Genomic DNA, 18479 nt, shown 5'->3' with positions numbered 1-18479 from the left:
TTCCTTGTGTTTCTCCATCTGGCATAAAGTACAGAGTGCCAGAAGCCACAGAATAAGTAGGTCTCAGCCCCAAGAGCAGAAACTGTATTTGAAGGTTTGGAGCACGAGGTGAAGGAGGCACATTACTTTTATAGTAACAACTACCGGCATATATTATGGACTGTAACTCAAAATTAGCATGATTTTTTTCAAAAGAGAAAACATAATTAAGAAAATTCTTACATGCAGGTGACTGTTGTGGGTTAATACCCTAAGACCAGTTTGGAAACTAGGTCTGAAAGTACTAACACTGGGCAGGACATTCAAAACTCTTCATGCCTTCCACACTCTGCATGCTCTTTCCCAGTCACTGGATTCAATGAGAACCTTCTCTATGAATGTTTTCAGGTAGCAATAACAACAATAGCCAACCCTTACTGCTATCCTGGAGTGTGCCACACACTCTGTTAAATATTTTAACTTGCACAAAGTATACTTTCTCATTATTATAAGAACTCAGAGACATAGGTACAACTATTATCACCTCTTTAAAGATGGGAAACAAACTTGGCTTACATAATGTGTCCCAAGTCACATAGCCAGGAAGTGGTGGACACATTCAAACCTAGGCATCATCATTCTTGGCCATTAGACCACAATGCTTCTAATGCAGTAACTCGCTGTGCTATTATTACTCTGGTATTGATTTAAATATGCATATTGAATCCTTGAGATGAAGAGGTGAAACTCATGTCCTTTATTTAGGTTGTCTCTCCTTTTTCATCCAAACAGTAGTAATAAATTCCTAGTAAAATAAATAAATACAGCTTAGCACATAGACCCTTACAAATAAAGGGGAAGATTTACTTTAGATACTTTCTTTTTTCTTAAGATTTCATGTTTGTTTATTTTATAGAGTATCTTCAATAAAGCATTAATTTATATTACATTTTAAGAACCTTTCAATGGCCCACTTCATTATAAAAATAGCACATATTGGATAAAAATAAGAACATTCGACTTTAAGTACACCTTCAGCCCTTCCAGAAGAGCTAAAATATTGGTACTCTGTTCAGTCAAAGCTGAGAAGGAATTCTAGGCAGAACTATCTAGTAAAACCTTATATTAAAAATTAAAAATATAAAATGATAGGCTAGATAAGGACTAAGTATTTTTAAATTTAAATAAACAGGAGAATTTTATATATATATATATATATTTTTTTAATATATTTTATTGATTTTTCACAGAGAAGAAGGGAGAGAGATAGAGAGAGTTAGAAACATCAATGAGAGAGAAACATCGACCAGCTGCCTCCTGCACATCCCCCACCGGGGGTGTGCCCGCAACCCAGGCACATGCCCTCGACCAGAATCGAACCCGGGACCTCTCAGTCCGCAGGCCGACGCTCCATCCACTGAGCCAAACCGGTTTCGGCTAAACAGGAGAATTTTAGAAGAACATACTATACTGGTCTTCCCCTATCGAGTTCAACAGCTTCCATCCACAATGTCAAGTCTGTACTTCAGTGACAAGATAGTGTGCAAGGAAAAGCCAAATCGAAGGAGAAACACATTCACTAAAATGTGTTTAATCATTTACAATGTCTGCCTTTTCACAATTCAAATCACTTTGGTTGCACATAACTTTCCAAAGTAGCCAGCTTCTCTTCAGAATGTTGTTCTATTTTTAACTAAAAATTATGTTTTCCAATTCATCTGGAAATGCGTAAACTGTTCATCCAACTCCTTACAGATAGGTCTCTTTACTTTAGGAAATGATGGAAAGGTTAATGTAAATCTTATGACTCAAATTCTTCATCTCTACCAGAATCAGGTCTGGATGAGTTCATCTCTTTTGATTATGAAGGTTACTTATAGGGAGAGGCTATTTGACTGATTTTATAATTAATAATGGGGAAAATCATCAAAATGAGTAGCTGTAACTCCTCATGAAAATTTGTTACATAGGTATTATAAAAATCAGCTTTTCATTTCATGGTGCACATAGAGATAAAGCCAAAGGTCATGCTTATAGAAAACAAGACTCTGGTACCCGGCTACCAGTTTTCCTTTAATGTCTTTTCAATCAATACTAATCACAATAGCCTGTTCTATCACGTGCACAGCCTGGTGACACAGTGACAGGAGCAGCCCTCCCACACCACAGTTCATTTGTGCTGTACATAGAAAAGTAGTTAATGAACATCTTATGGACAAGTCACGTTAAAAATGTGACCTCCTGCCGAAACCGGTTTGGCTCAGTGGATAGAGCGTCGGCCTGCGGACTGAAAGGTCCCAGGTTCGATTCCGGTCAAGGGCATATACCAGGGTTGCGGGCATATCCCCAGTAGGAGATGTGCAGGAGGCAGCTGATCGATGTTTCTCTCTCATCGATGTTTCTAACTCTCTCTCTCCCTTCCTTTCTGTAAAAAATCAATAAAATATATTTAAAAAAAAAAAATGTGACCTCCTGGCCTCACTTAAGGAATTATATTAAACCTGATCTGAAAGATTGAGTGTTGAAGAGAGAGAGAGAGAGAGAGAGAGAGAAAGAGAGAGAGAGAAATCAGTAAAAATACCCCAAAAATGCATCTTATAAAAAGGTTATAAAATTCATTACCACCTAGTTTCTCCTTCATTTTTCAGTCATTCAGAAGGCAATCCAGTTCATCCTATATAATAAAAAGCTAATATGCAAATTGTCCCCTCAACCAGGCCCCACCCCTGATTGCCCCCCTCACCCCAATTGGGGGCAGGGCTGGCTGGCCAATCTCCCACATCCCCTCCCCCAAGCCTGCCCCGCTCCATTGGCCATGATCGGGGTGGGTGACCAACCCAACCCATGCATGAATCCGTGCACTGGGCCTCTAGTAAATAATAATGGCCTTTGTAGCCCGGTCTGCATGGCTCAATGGTTGAGCACCAACCTATGAACCTGGAGGTCATGGTTCAATTCCTGGTCAGGGCACATGCCTGGGTTGCAGGCTCGATCCCTAGTGTGGGGTGTGCAGGAAGCAGCCAATCAATAATTCTTTCTCATCATTGATGTTTCTATCTCTCTCTCCTTCCTCTCTGTAATCAATAATAAAAAAATGACCTTTGTTGAATGCTCTGCTGACCTGCTCTCTTCATTCCCAGTGACCATGTACATGTGTGATTGTATGGAATTGTTTATCTTTATGTTTTCCAGGTCTCCATCAAGGAGATTTATATAATGTCAAAATATTGCTACAACATTGGAAATACCCAGACTGAAGAGATAAAATATCACTATAATAAGGACAGTTGGGTCAAAAAAGAGCTCAAAAGAATATATTTTCTTCAAAGTAAACTATCTTTGCAGGTTCTAAATCCTTTGTATGATTTAAACAAGAGAATGGAAATGAATGCATATGTGTGAAATCTGGGAAAGCTGTAAAATTCACTGTTTATGTTGAATGAATTATCACTAATACTCAAATGAGCAATTACTAACAAATTGATTTGTCCCCTTGGGCTACATGTTGTCACATTGCCACAAGAAAGAGGATTTCTTTATGTCTTTGTGTCAAAAGAGACCATGTCATAAATATGTTCTGTAACATTTTATAATATAGAACCAATGAGACAAAAGACAAAGGGAGAGGGATGTGTATGTAGGTGTCAGCGTGGGTCCAGGTAAAAAGAAAGTAGCAGAGATACAAGTAGACAGGATGCATTTTTACAGCTGTTACAACTTCTCTTAAACTGAGGAACTAAATTTTGTAATTCTATATAAAACTAGAGGCCCAGTGCACAAATTTGTTCATGAGTGGGGTCCAGCCGGCCGGCGCCCTGGTCGAACTCCTGGTGAGGGGACAATTTGCATATTAGCCTTTTATTATATAGGATGTTTTATAATAGAGATAAATAAAATTTCAGTTTATTTGGTAATCTAGCTAAAACCATAGCCTAGAACAATGATGGCAAACCTATGGCATGCATGTCAGAGATGACACGTGAACTCATTTTTTTGGTTGATTTTTCTTTGTTAAATGGCATTTAAATATATAAACTAAATATCAAAAATATAAATCTTTGTTTTACATGGTTGCAAATATCAAAAAATTTCTATATGTGACACAGCACCAGGTGCCAGGTCTATGTAGCTCTACATAGTTTTATTTAGTTGATTTGAAAAGCATTCATTGAGCACCTAACCTGGCCCCAGCACTCCACTGCATGCTGGGACTACAAAAATGAATAAGGGTGTTTAATGAGAAAAGGAAGTAAGTCAATAAATTAATTAAATTAAAACAAGTTCAATGTGCAAATAGGATGTTGTCAGAGGCCAGGGGTAATTTTCTGTTTTGCCATCAGCAGTAGTCTGTGTTTCTTTGTAAGTATTAACACACCTGGTAACGGAGGCACTTAGTGCATAGTAGTCACGCTGGGCCTATGTGCAGGCAGCTTTATTTATGAAAATAGAAGTAAGAGTGAGATGAGAGATGCCTTTTTACCCTGAGTAGCCAACACACTGTACTGAACACATTTCTCTGTGATTGCAATGACCAAAATATAGCCCAAAATAAGAGGCTACCTGATCTGGTCAGAGCCCCTGCCCTGTGCTTCTTCATCTGCCAACCCCTAACCTCTACTTTGGGGAAACCTCCGTGGGCCTCCCCACCCACTCTAAGCCACCATGCCCCCCCACCATTAAGCCAAGATAGAGTTAATGCTTATATATCACACACACACACACACACACACACACACACACACACACACGTTATTCTTATCACAGTATGTTTCTTCTCTAAGATGTGACTCTCTTAGTGACAAAAACTACTGATGTTTACATTCACAGGATCTTCCAAAGGACTTTACATAGATTAGGTGACAGTGGCAGCATCTCCAGGGGGTGGCATATAGTGAAGAGGAGGAGGAGGAATATAATTTAATTATAACCTCCTCCCTCATAATTTCTATTAACCATTCCCTCTTCACCCCAAATTAACATGCAGTACTTAATCCCAATATGCTTGCTAGGGCCATGTGGAATCAGGACAAGGCCCCAGCACCGGCTTCCTACCAGATGCTTAAAGAGCCACTCCTACCTATCACTCAAACTCAATAAATCTTAAAGGAAACATGGGGAACTGGAAAGAATTTGAATGGCCATGATTTTTTTAAAAATCAGGTTTATTGAGCTATAATTTACATACAGAAAAAAATCTTTTTTTTTTTGTATGAAGTTTGATGAGGTCTGACAAATGGATAGTTATATAACCTCCACCATAGTTGTTATGGAGAACATTTCTATTATCCTCAAAAATTCTCTCTTTAGCTACCAGAATTTTAAGTGAATTCTTTAGAAAAACCACAAAACCTATCAATGTTGCAGATTAACAGACCCTTGCATCTTGGGCAACTTAACATATTTCTCCAAAATGAATAGTTTCTTTTCCCTTGATCATAATGCCATCATTTGGTTGTATTGTACTTTTCTTTTGGAAACCTCAAAGCATTTAGCAAATAAGAATTCACAGCTCTTTAAAGAAAAAAAAGGAACAACAAAAATACCTGGTCCAACTATAAATATTTATATTCCAGTTTAATAAAATCAATACATCTCTTTCCCAGTTAACCGGTAGGTTTCTCTTCTTACCAGAGACTGTTGTATAAATATTTTAACAATGTTAGGTAGCTTGTTTTTAATGAGCTGGCTGTTGTTTTTATCAAGTAGGCATTGTGCTTGCCCTTTATTTATCGATTATATTCCCTTGTGGTGACTGTGAAAAGGCTGTACATCCTGGGAACAGTTGCTACATTTGGATTGGATCGGATGGGCAAATGGAATGACACAGCAAACAAGTGAATGACTAAATGAATGAGGGAGTCAATGAAGGAATGAATGAGTGGTTGCCTCCATTTCATGGATGAGGCACTTCTGAGAGGCAGTGAGGTCAGGTGGCTGGCAGAAAGCCACACACTGCTGTCCTGGGGGCAGTGCCCGATCTGATGCCAAGTGTGTTTTCATTGCTCTCTCCACTTAGATATCAGCGCTAATTTTTAAATGTCCCCATAAAATATCAACATTAAAAAGGAAACATGGAAAAATAGGACAGGCACAAATGAAGTGGCTTTTCAAAAAATGAATTTAGTGTGCAAATATAACACAGGTAAGGGTTTTAGGGGCCGATTTCCACGTGATAAGAAGAATACTTTCCTCTCTTATTCACCAGTCCTCCTTTAAATGGACTTTGCTCTTTGTGCTTCTTCATAAGACAGTTTTGTATATGCCTAACGTGTTCTTTTTTTTAACAGGCTTCTTCATTGGAAAAGACACAATTGCCTTTACTGTTGCTACTGTTATGACAAGTAGGGAGAGGATGCTCAAAGAGGCTCCACATAGAGAGAGAGCGTCCATTGTCATGCCTATGCTTGCACTTTCATTTTTCTCCATTTACGGACAGGTCAGGAATAAATTTGATGAAATTTCCATCAAGAGGCTTTTCTCCAGGAATCGGTATCAAAAGAATTTGAATGAGCACGAAATAAAAACGATCTGCATTTTATATGAAATTCTGATGTCAATGGTTCCTTACAACAAAAAGGGGAAAAAAAAAAGCTATTAAAGTAGCCCTCCCGCCGCCCGCGGGGAGTCAAGTGCTTTTCAGCCAGCACGTCCTGAGCTGATGCCCTCTCTCCATCCGCTACTCAGATATTCATGAATCACTGTCTTCCAGCATCGCTTTCTCTCTCCCTGTGCCTTTCTGGCGCGGTTCTCCCTCCCTGCCTCCCTCTGGCATCTGCTTTTTCTTACTCCTTCTCTCAGCTGCTTAACTACAGCTCCCAGTGGAACTTGCACAATTAAAAACAGCTCTCCTCCCGAGCAGCACCCAGAAGCGCATCACCTGGAGCAGGGCGATCGCCCACTTGCACCCGCCGCAGAGCATCCAGGTAGCTGGGGGCGCGGCAGGGGTGTGTGGGGGGTCCTTCTCCCGCTCTCTGCAGCAGCCACAGCATCTCCTGGGAGTCCGCTGCATTCCAGGGTCCCGTAGCAATGATGCGTGTGTTTCGTAACAATGATGGAAAGAGAGAAGCCTCTGCCGGTGGCCATTGAAAGCGGGGAGAGGTTGCTGCAGTCGCCACTGCCGTAGAATGTGTGAGTGACAACCTGCGGGGCCCCGCTGGAGTCTCCATCCCGCTCCGTCTTCCTTCGCGGTCTCCAGGAGGGAACCAGATGCACTAACCGGGCGAGTGCCACCCTGGATCTGTAACTGTGAACTTCCCGCTGTGGAAAATGGTCAACAAAGACATGAATGGATTCCCAGTCAAGAAATGCTCAGCCTTCCAGTTTTTTAAGAAGCGGGTAAGGGCAGGTCTTGTTTGTTCCTTTTGTGTTCTGCTCCTCTCTTCAACGCCCTTGGTTGCTGGCCGGTGGGAAGCCTAAGGTTTTGTTGCCCAGCCCTGAAGGAAAGCCCTGCTTCTGGTGGCAGGGGTCCAGCAGGGACTTACACCTGCCTTGATGCAAATTTGGGGGAGTCGAGTGGGATGCCCAGGAAGAGTTGCTTTGGGGAGAGGGGGTTGGACTGGGATGCCTTCAGGAGAATTTGATTTGGGAATGGCAATTCCCAATCAAAGCCCCAAGACTACAGGCAGCTTCCAAGTGACTTGACCTGGATACAGTTGTGGCTAGTAATTTAGTCAGGGACTAATTCGGCAGCTCTCTCTCTCTTATCTTTGAAGGGTTCAACTTTTTCCACCCCTTTCATTCACTCAGCCTCAAGTGCTGCATTATCTTCATTGTCAGAAGCAGCAGCTTCTGGCTTCCCAAATCCATTCAGCCAGGGACTTGCTGAGTGTATCCACGGTAAAAATAACAGAGGACTGGAATGACCTTTTCCAGAAAGGATGGGATCCAGCATTTTAAAACCTCTATCTCAAGTTGCCTTCATGTTGTTTAGTATGACTGCCTATCTCTTAGAGAGAGCAGTGGGCGGTCTGAATTCAAGTGGTAATATCAGGTCATGCTGCTGTATACATTTATGTCTTAAATTCCTTGTTTGTCCAGTCATAGCATTAATGTTGCATTGGTTATGAAGGAGGAAAAAAAGATTTTTCATAATAAACTCAGTTCATTGTCATGGTCCCACTGGTGCTCTGCATACATCTACAAATGTATACACTAGTGGGAGGTACGAAATGAATAACTGTTAATGGGCTGATGAATGACACTCTTATGGAGAGTTTCTTAAGCAACAGAAGCTTCCTTCAGCCCCCAGCTGCCCGGCCTATTTAATACCCAGGGCAATTCCATCCAAATGGCTCTCTCCATTCATTGCTACTTCATTCAGGTTCTTTCTATGCTGCTCCTGACACAGTCCTTCACTTAACCCACCAGCAGGACCCAGTGAGTTACGGACTGGGCTGGACTTCCTCCCTGCACTAAATGGACCCGGGCTGGCAACAGCAGGTCAGGCCCAGCCAGAGGGCCAGCACAGGCTCCCACATGCCTTTGACTGAGCTCTGCTCAGTAAATCAAAATCTTCCTCCAGGCCCATGGCCAAAACGTATGTGTTAAAACCAAAGCAAACACCACCCTGTCCTGGCTGCTGCTCATGGACAGGAGTCTGAGTGCCAGGCGAGGTCGGTCTCTCTGGTGCCGACAGCAAGCCGGACCAAAGCGAGGCTGTGCAACTTCTCAGAGCTCCGGTTTTTCTTAGTTTTCCTTGTAGCCCAAATAGTTCTTTCCAAGGAAAGGGCCCTTTGTGAAGAGTAAGTTCCAACGGCAAACAAATGTTTTGCGGATAAAAGCTGTCATAGCCCATACTTCAGTATTTAAACTCTTTACTCTTTTAATTGGTGAATTTATTTGGTGGTATTGGGGGAGAGGGGGTTATCACACAGGGAGATGTGATAATTTAAAACTCCTCAGTAGGGATCTTTAATTGACCAAGTGTTTGTCAAGTAGATTGTTTCAAAATTGGATTTATTGATTTATTGATTTATCAGTTGTTTCTTCTCTGTGCCCTGACTGGGGATTGAACCCACAACCTTGGCATATCAGGACAATGCTCTTACCAATTGAGCTACCTGGCCAGGGCTGTCAAGTAGATTTTTAAAAGTTGTTTCTTTTTTTCCTATTGAAATGTTCTAATTAATATACCAATTTACCATTGTCCTTCCCCCTTAAAAGCATAATTTTACCAATAGCCTTCAGTTGGTGCCTCTGTAGACCTTGAATTTTGCAAAGAACTAGCCTGGGTACTGAGGTCTTATCTGAGTACATGAGAAAGAAGTTTGCAGCAAGATCTGACAGGCAGCTTCATCTGCCTTGAACCTGTGTCTGTCATTTGCTAGAGATAGGATCAGGAATCCCTCCTCCTGCTTTTCTTACTCCTCAAGGATGGCAAACTACACAAAATGTGACTTTGTGTCCAGTCATGACAACCCCAGGAATAAATTCCTTGATTTTTGTCTACTGGTTCAGTTTGAATCATTACTTTGTTTTTGGTTTTGCTTTTTTGTTTGTTTGCTTTGGTTTTTAGTTACACAAATAATATGTAAATAGCTGTTAAGACAATACCAATCTTCCTCCTGATCTTCCTTCCTTCCCCAGAGGTAACTACTGTTACCAATGTTGGTGCCCTTGCTTTGTAGACCTTGTCTGTGAACTTACATACTCACTCACATTCTAGGATGCCTTTGTTTTCAGCTAAGAAGAATCCATTTTTCCTACATTTCATTGTTAAAGTTACACACATTTCTGCATATTTTATTCTTAACCTAGCTGGACAGTCTTACAAAATGAACCCTTTGTTCAGTGCCCACATAAAACCGTGAATGGATCTTGGGGGGGGGGGGGAGGGGGAAATCATAGCTTTTTTAGGACTTACTAAAAAGACTGAGGTTTGAACCCAAATTTTGATTACAGAAAGCTTAGATAGTGCTTCCTATGCCTCTGAGACATTCCAGAAGGAAATGAGAAGCTCACCCAAAGAGAATATGGACTATCTGCCCCTGTCATTCATTTAGGAGAGTAAGTGACGCTACCATTCATTTATTGAGTGCTTATTCTGTGTTAGACATCATGGGCCAAGTGCTTTGCATGTATTATTTATTTAATCTTCACAGTAACCTTATGAAGTAGGAAGAAATAATTGTATGTGAAGAGTGTGGCTTAGTGACTTTAAACAACCAGAGCAAGGTCATGTAGCTAAAAAGTAGCAGAGCTAACATTTATTTTTTTAAATATACATTATATTTATTTTAATGTATTTTTTAATTGTTATAGTATTACAGATATCTCCCCTTTTCTCCCCTCCCCCCTCTCCTCCCAGCCCCTACCCCACCCCAGGTCTTCACTATCCTATTGCCGTGTCCATGGGCTATGCATATAAGTATATAAGTTCTTTGGTTTATCTCTTCTCATCCCCCCAACCCCACATTGAGGTATGTCATTCTGTTCCATGCCTCCCTGCTTTGGGTCTTATTTTATTAGTCAATTCATTTTGTTCATTAGATTCCACAAATAAGTGAGATCATGTGAAGTAAGGATGTGGAGAAAAGGGAACACGAGTTCATTGCTGGTGGGAATGCAGATTGGTGCAGCCACTATGGAAAATAGTATGGAGTCTCCTCAAAAAATTAAAAATGGAACTTCAAGGAATACATCCTAAAAAAATAAAACACAAAAAACACCAATCAGAAAGAATATATGTACACCAATGTTCATGGCAGCATTGTTTATAATAGCTAAAATTTGGAAACAGCCCAAGTGCCCATCAGTAGACGAATGAATAAAAAAGCTATGGAATACTATGCAGCTATAAAAAAAATGGATCTCTTACCCTTTGGGACAGAGTGGATGGACCTGGAAAGTATTATGCTAAGTGAAATAAGCCAAAATGAGAAAGAGCTAACATTTAAACCTTGTTTGATCCAAAACCCATATTCTTAATCCAGACTTTTATTTCAAATCACCCTCTCTTCCTTTTTCCTATAACAGAATCTTGTTTTTCCCCCAATTAAAATTCTTGTGCCACTACCTAGCTTATCAGACCTGTGAAGGCAGACAAGCCTCTGGACACTCCTTTTAGCCCTAGTAGTGACTGTGACAATGACCATGACCAGGCAGCTCTGGGGAACCTGGCATACAGGGACACAGTCTGAAGAAATGCAGTCCTGGTACTTGTTCCCCGAAAGCCTCGTGCTTTCCACTTTCATGTCTTAAAAGCTCAACTAAATCAGCTTATTTTCGTATAGTTGAGAATTGCTAAGCTAAACTCAGTAAGAGTTCTACTTTCATTCTCTAATGCATTAATAAGCACTGGATACCTATGGATTATGTTTTACTCCTAGAGTCTCTAAAAAATCATTTCAGATGAATGGGAAAATGTCCTTAACAGTTTTAGTGTCACAATCCAAGCCCTTTAAAAGTTATCAGTTGTGCTACAAATAATTTACTTTCATGGGTTTAAAGATTTGTTTGTGATTCAGATTCTTGCACGGGAACTCGGAAAACACAAACAAATGGCATTCTCTTCAACTTGATCATCCATTTTGTAAACACAGTAGGTAAAAAAGACTTCCATAGCCATAATTACATTAGCTTTTGTAAAATGTCAAAGGGCATCTAGCCCCATAGAATTTTAAATTTGGAATGAACCTTAGAAATCCTCTCATTGGACCTCACTTCCAGATCTGATCTGCTTTGCTCTTCATTCTGCTCTCAAAAAATGCCTCATGCATTTTTTTTTAACAAGAAGAAGAAAGAAAGTACAGTTCCTATCTTCATAGAGCTAATTGCATAGTGACCACAACTTCGGGAAAACACTTCTGTCTTGAGGTGGTATTTTATGATTTTGTGAACAATTCTTTGTATTATTCTTTAATGACAATAAATTTTCTAATAACAATCACTTATATCGCACTAATATTCCTAGGCACTGTTCTAAGAGGCTTAAGTATATTATTTATTTAAATTCTCACAAACAAAAAAAACAAAACCCACGAAGGTAGATATTATTGTTGTCCTGATTTCACAGATGTATCAGGTGGAGGAACCAGCCCTAATTCACACAGTTAGTTAGTGGCAGAGTTAGGGTTTAAATTCAAAGCTCCCAGCTTCAGAGTCCATATTCTTAACCACTGTCTATCCTGCCTGTTGACGTTATACAATCCCGCCTGGTCAGAGAGAAGTGAAAAGGTATGACTGCCTCCAGCTTCCTCCTTTCTCTAAACATGATGGGGAAGCATGCAAAGGTTTTCAGCCCGGTTATGACGTTCACTCTAACAGAGCTGAGAAATGAAATAAAGCTCTCTGAAGTGGTTATTTTCCATAACTGTCCCATGAACAGTAGCATGCCTTTGCATTTTATTTTTCCTTTCTGTTCTATTATGTCTGCTTAAAAGCATCTGAATTGGAATGATAACAAAGGTCCTTTACTTATGTGAAATCCTCCATATCTTTTCAGAGGCTCTAGAATTTATTGAGTGTTTACTAAGGGTCAGTCAGTGTTCCAAGTACTTTACTAGTGTAACCCTCATAATCACTGCATTATGCCCATCTTACAGACAAAGAAACTGAAGGTCAGAGAGGTTAAGTGGTCCAAGATCATAGTGCTAGGGAGAGCCAGAATCCATAGAGCCAGAATTCAAACTCAGGTGGTCAGCTTTGGCACCACCAAGCTTCACATTTGCATCATGGGAGTGAACTTCTGTGATGCTAACACAGGAGCAGGGTTGTCTCTCACCACTGGAAACTAGCTGTGAAGATGATCCAGAGGGGACTGAGGGTGGAGGTGGCTGGTAGCTATAGCTATGGAGAGATACATTTCCCGAGGGACTCCTGAGGGCAGTAACAATGCTTCCCAACAAATCAGAAGTCTGTCTTAGAGTTCTCCAAGATATAGTTGATCATACTTTCTGGAACCATGGTGGCTACTTCAATAGCTTCTACTGTGCTTTCTTCAGAAGTAGCTAAAATCTGAGCTGAGTTCCTCCTGTATGTGCTCCAACAGCACAGCATACCTGTGGGAGCTACAGGTGAGTCAACAGTTCTGATATTGCAGTGCAGTGTGACTGGGGCCATGTGCTTGCTGCTGGAGTCCTTAAGGACAGAGATCCCCTGTTCCCTTGTCCACTGTATCCCATACTTGTCAAACCCCATTTGTTAAATGAAAGTATGAATTAAATGAATGAATGAATTATTGTATTTGTCCCTAAGTCATTGTCTTGTCTTCCTCCTCTCCCTTCTTCCTTCTTGAAACAAATAAATGGCTTAGGAATCTAATGCATTTTAGTTCTCTCGATGTTAGGATATGGATTATATATAAAGAAAGACTTTGAAAAATAAAATAAATCTGATTCAAAGACAAATGTCACTATTCTTAGCTGGCAAGTACTTAGGAGACTTTGACCTTAGCTTGTTTGCTCATCCAACGCCCATACCACAACTTCACGATAATGTGTTTCCTGTTAGGCCAAGCAAGACAGACATAATATTGATTAATTCATCTCTTTTTGCTTTATATTAACACAAATCATTGACTTCAATACTATACAGCTCTGCATTATGTATTCTACCTAGAGTTCTAAAAACATCTTTCCAATGATTATTTCCTCTCATTTTCAACATGGTCTTAGGAGCCACGGAGTATGAAAAAAGTTTGAACTCCAGATGCTTTTTCCACTTCCACCACTAAGACCCAGAAGGTTTGGATGGACAGAGCAGGGTGACCTTGTCTGGCTAGGGTTGGCTTTGCTTGGGAACACTGGTGAGAAGCCATTCCCAGGCAGTAGCTCTTCTGTCACCTATGCAGTTCTCAAGAAAGCTGTCTGAGGTAGGCTCTCATTCTGCTGTAGTACCTGGGACATGTTTGGAGTGAAAATTGTAGCAGAGTTCTTTGAAAGTTCTATGTTGCTGTTTTTAAGAACTGGTGTTGAAGTATTGGTTTCATATATAACGCAGGAGTAAGATATATAGCCTGAGCTCACCCATATTTGATGCTTTGTCAATGCTTACTAAGACAAAGCAAATCTACAATGGAGGAAGGCGGGGAGGGCCATTAAAATACGTGTCCTCAATTGGAGATTTCTGATTAGAAAAGCATAAGTGTTAGGATTGTAATTAGAAATGGGTCAGTAGAAAAGTTTAATTAGACGTTTAGGTCAAGCTACAGACGGATGAGAAAGCATATTTTAAAGTGTGATGTTTCCTTTAAATGCATACCAGTTACTTTTTTTAGAAGCAAGCTCAAAAAGTTAAGTAGTAAATATCAGCAATCTTAACACTGGCAGATCAGGCCAGAACTCCAGACTTGCCAGTGGAATGCCGTTTCCTGCCTGCTGACTCAAGACTCAGTTCCTAGCTTGTCAGCTTGTCTGAGTGTGGAATTGCTGGCTCCACACCAACACGGGGACGAAGACTTTTATTCCTTCTATGGGGATTAAGAAAGTTAAGTTCACAGGGCAAAAGGAATAAGCACTTGGATCTCTCGAAGTTCTTCCTATTGGGAAGGCAAACTCTCTGGCCCTTAGCCTCAGGGCACCCTCCTGGCCCCCAAATTAGAAGGGCATTTGTAGCCGCCTGTTCTTGCCCTTGGTCTAAGAGCAGGCATACCCAGCAAGTAGCCAGGCTTCTTTGGCAGACTGACCACACAGTGCAGCTGGCAAATTTTAGAAGATTATGTGTAGAAGGAAGGGGAGAAGGAGACAGGAGGAGGACAAAAGCAAACAGCAAATCACATTAGGGACCACGTTGGCTTCCTCATGCAACTGCTCCGACAGTTGGAGAAAGGATTACTGTTAGAGTTTGTTTACTTTCACACCTATTTATTCACAACATTCTATAACAATTTTGTAAGTATTTACAGCAGAAAAAAATAAAAGGCACGGCTGTAACTAGGGCAGTAGGAGAATCTTCCCCTTGGTAGTGCAGGATGCCAAAATTCCTCTATTTGCTTTCCAGAGGCTGCTGGGACAGTTTCCTGGGAAGAGTCCACTTAGCTATTTTTATAGCATTGGGGTCACCTTGGTTTCTTTTCCCTTCCTAGGTCAGGGAATTCACCTAAAATGCCATTTGCTTGGGGATGACTGATCATATGGGTCTGTCCTTTTTTCCTTCCTCTCTTCTTTTTAATATCCCCCCTCCCCATTCTCTGTCTCTCTCTCTGTCTCTCTCTCTCAGCCCCCCTCCCCACCCCATCTCTGGAGGATAAGCTCACATTAAGGCAAAACAGAGAAAATCCTGAAGTGAAATACCCCTAGACTCTTACTCCTTAGAAAACAGAGAGCTTGTGTTTTTTCTAACCCAGTGGCTTCAGGAACATCTTACCACCTGAGTCTGTTAGAGTGAAATCGCCCAATATAGAACACCTTGGCCATTCAAAGATTTTTGTTTCTAGGAATAGCAAGGTGAAAAGGTTCCCCAAACTGTTAAAACATTTTAAGACTCAAGTCTTTATAGGATCAACATTAAAATATGCCAAGGGAGGGGGATGTTCATTGGGTATAAATATTTTTTCAATGTTTATTACTCACAAATATAATCTTTTCTGAAAAAGACCATATTTCCTTTTAACCCAGAATCTTTTTAGACCAGTACTAATTTGGTTTATATACAGAAAAAAAAAATCATAAGAAAGAAAACTGTGAGTATTGCTCAGGCAATGTGGTTCAGTGGTTGTGTGTTGACCTATGAACCAAGAGGTCATGAGTCAGGCCACATGCCTGGGTTGTGGGCTCAGTCTCCAGTAGGGGGTATGAAGGAGGCAGCTGATCAGTGGTTCTCTATCATCATTGATGTTTCTATCTCCCCCCTCCCTTCCTCTTTCTGAAATAAACAAAGATATATTTTTTAAAAATAACAATAATAAAAAAATAAAGTTTGGGGAGAAGGGGTCAAAAGTTATACTCGGATTTTTTACCGTCTTGTTCAAGGGTCAAATGCATATAAATTTGGGGGTGGACACAATTTAACTATTAACAAAGGTTTATCCTTGCCATTGAAGCCCCATTTCTATTTGAAATGGAGCATCCCTAAGAGAATGGGCTCTAAGGTAGTATTTTTTACTTTGTTAAAAATTTTGAAGTTCTGGGAAACATTATTGCAGAAAATCTGTAACACTGCAGAATATCAGGTAAGACAGAGGTTTGGCAGGCAAGGGAATGTTAAAAATGGTAATGTGGTTCAAGGGAAAGTGAATAGTAATTGGGAAAAAGATTGCTGCTCAATGTTATATAATGAAGCTTTAGGAGCTACATTGATGAGATGTCTAATGTAGCACTTAAGAGCTTGCAACTAACTAATAACAATCTGTAAAAGAAGTTCTCTAAAGAGCATCAATAGAGAACATACAAAAAAAAATTTGCTTCTCCTTTAACTAATTGACCTCAAAGATTAACTGTTACATAGTAAGAAGCAGGAGCCGAGCCGGCACTTATTGTATTCAGGGCCTTAGTTATCAGTTTTGATGAAGTAGTCATATCTATTTGTCTATTGCCAGCTTTTACGTAAAAGGGCCCACACCTTAAATCAGGCAGTCAAGAGAAACCCTTGAGACCTGACCTCATTCAGATGGAATTTTAGAATGTGTAATTTTTTTTCATCTGATATCTTGACAGTCAGTTCTTGTGTGATACACTTCATTCTTTTCCAAAAGATAGAGCAATGAAAAGTTATCAGTACCTTTCTTCCTAAAGTCATTAACTTTTAAACAGCAGGTTCAGAATTAGTGTTGAAACTCTACCCCTTCCCTTTTTTTTTTCTTTTTTATTTGCAGCATGGACAGCCAACATGAATTGAGCACCTACATGTGACAGGCATTATGATAGGAATGGGGGTATGAGAAATTACATTTTTCTTTATTCTCCCCAGCTACCTCATGCCTAGGAACTTGGATCACATCTCCTTGTTATACACTCTTTATAGGTCCTTGTACGTTTCTTTATGGCACCAGCCAATCTATAATCACATATTGCTATAGGCTTTTAATTAATGTCCTTAACATTAATCAATATCCTTTTAAACTATGGTCTTTATGAGGACAGGAGCTTTTCTGTACATTTACACCCCAGGGTCAAGCTCCTGAAGGTCATCAATAAATTCTTGTTGAAACAAATAAAAAGAGGAAATTATGAAAATCTGATCTAGGAGGGAGAGTGAAAGGGAGTTGATCTAAAATCCCACATAAAAATTAAAAGTCCTTTAAATTTTGTTCTGTTTTGTTTTAAACAAGGGCATCTGCTAAGACTCCATGTGGGAGGAACTTTTGTATTCTAAATGAGAATGAGACCTCTATTGAAGCCATTGTTTTCTATCATTTACTGTCCCTCGTGAAAAGATCCACATAATAAATTCCTCTTTAAAGGCTTTTTTTTTTTTTCTGAAGGAAATTACATTTAGCCTGATACAATCCCACATATCTGTCTCAGTTGCCAGGAAACTCAAAGCTAAATTTAAAGGGAAATTTAGTGAACGAATTAGACACATCATTAGAAATAACTCTGAGTTGCTGAGTTTGGTTTTAATCTTGTGCTATTAACTGTTGTTAATGGGTATCTCATTGTAAACTGCTTCTGATGCCTTTAAAAATAATGTAAAAGGCATTTAGTTAAAAAAGCAAAGAGCAACTATGAAGGTCTAGTTGCAAATATTAAAAGTAGTTCATCATTATACTAATGCATTACCATGACGATAACCAGTACACATAGAAAAAGTGTAGTTCTAAAGTATGGAGTGCTTCTCTACTAACTTTTCTTCTTGAAAATGCTTATTTCAGACCAGATGAAATTAACTGCTGCAGCAGAGCTAACTTTTAACCTGTAGACTTATTATCTCAGATAGACAACATAAGCCACTTGGACTCAAAGTAAAAAGTATAGGAGTGCTTTCAGTTTGTCCCACCAAAATCTAGTCGATTTTTCCAAATTGTATCAACTGCACTAAATTTGTTATCTATTGTTTCATGACAAAATACTCAAAACTTAGTGAAAAATCCACTTTTTTTCCCCCTCAGGATTCCCTTTTTTGCCTGCCTCCTTGGGGGACCACTCCCACCATGGAAACTCAGTGTGGTTTCTGGGCACAAGACTCGCCAGGCTCTCCCACCTCCGGGCTATCGGACAGTTTCCTTTCAGGCTTCTGCTCCATTCTGCCTCCGTTAGAGCAGTGTCTGAGGCTCACGCCCTGGCTAATGAGCCCCATTCCCCCGCCATCTCTTCCTCTCTTTTCCCTCTTACTTCGGCTCTCCACCTTTCTCACTTTCCCGGACACTGCCTCCTCCCCAGCAACACACAAGCTCATTCATTCCCACACTTTAAATACAATCCGTACGACTTCCATAAATTCATCAGTTCTCTGAATGCCAGATGCCTATTCCCCGTTGTCTACTTAATTTTCCCCTTCAGATGTCTCACAGACACCTTGAACCCATCACGTCCAAAATTGAGCACTGTTCTTCCTCCCTACCTGGCATTGTTCTTTCTCCAGTTTCCCCCAGCTCAATAAATAAAACGGTCATTTACTAATTT

General features: G+C 40.2%; 1 protein-coding gene across 1 annotated transcript in view; it reads left to right on the top strand.

Moving 5' to 3' along the window:
* Positions 1 to 6677: 6677 nt before the first annotated feature.
* The window catches only part of LOC118660169, a 76765-nt gene continuing 64963 nt past the window's right edge, over positions 6678 to 18479 (top strand). Inside the window, exon 1 of the mRNA XM_036317284.1 lies at positions 6678 to 7314. Within this exon, the coding sequence (XP_036173177.1) occupies positions 7246 to 7314 (69 nt within the window). The 5' untranslated portion in view covers positions 6678 to 7245. The remainder of the gene's footprint in view (positions 7315 to 18479) is intronic.

The sequence above is a fragment of the Myotis myotis genome, unplaced genomic scaffold (genome assembly GCF_014108235.1).
Source record: "Myotis myotis isolate mMyoMyo1 unplaced genomic scaffold, mMyoMyo1.p scaffold_m19_p_7, whole genome shotgun sequence".
Taxonomy (NCBI): Eukaryota; Metazoa; Chordata; class Mammalia; order Chiroptera; family Vespertilionidae; genus Myotis; species Myotis myotis.
Note: the sequence above shows the minus strand (reverse complement) of the source record. Positions and strands in the feature narration are given on the sequence as shown.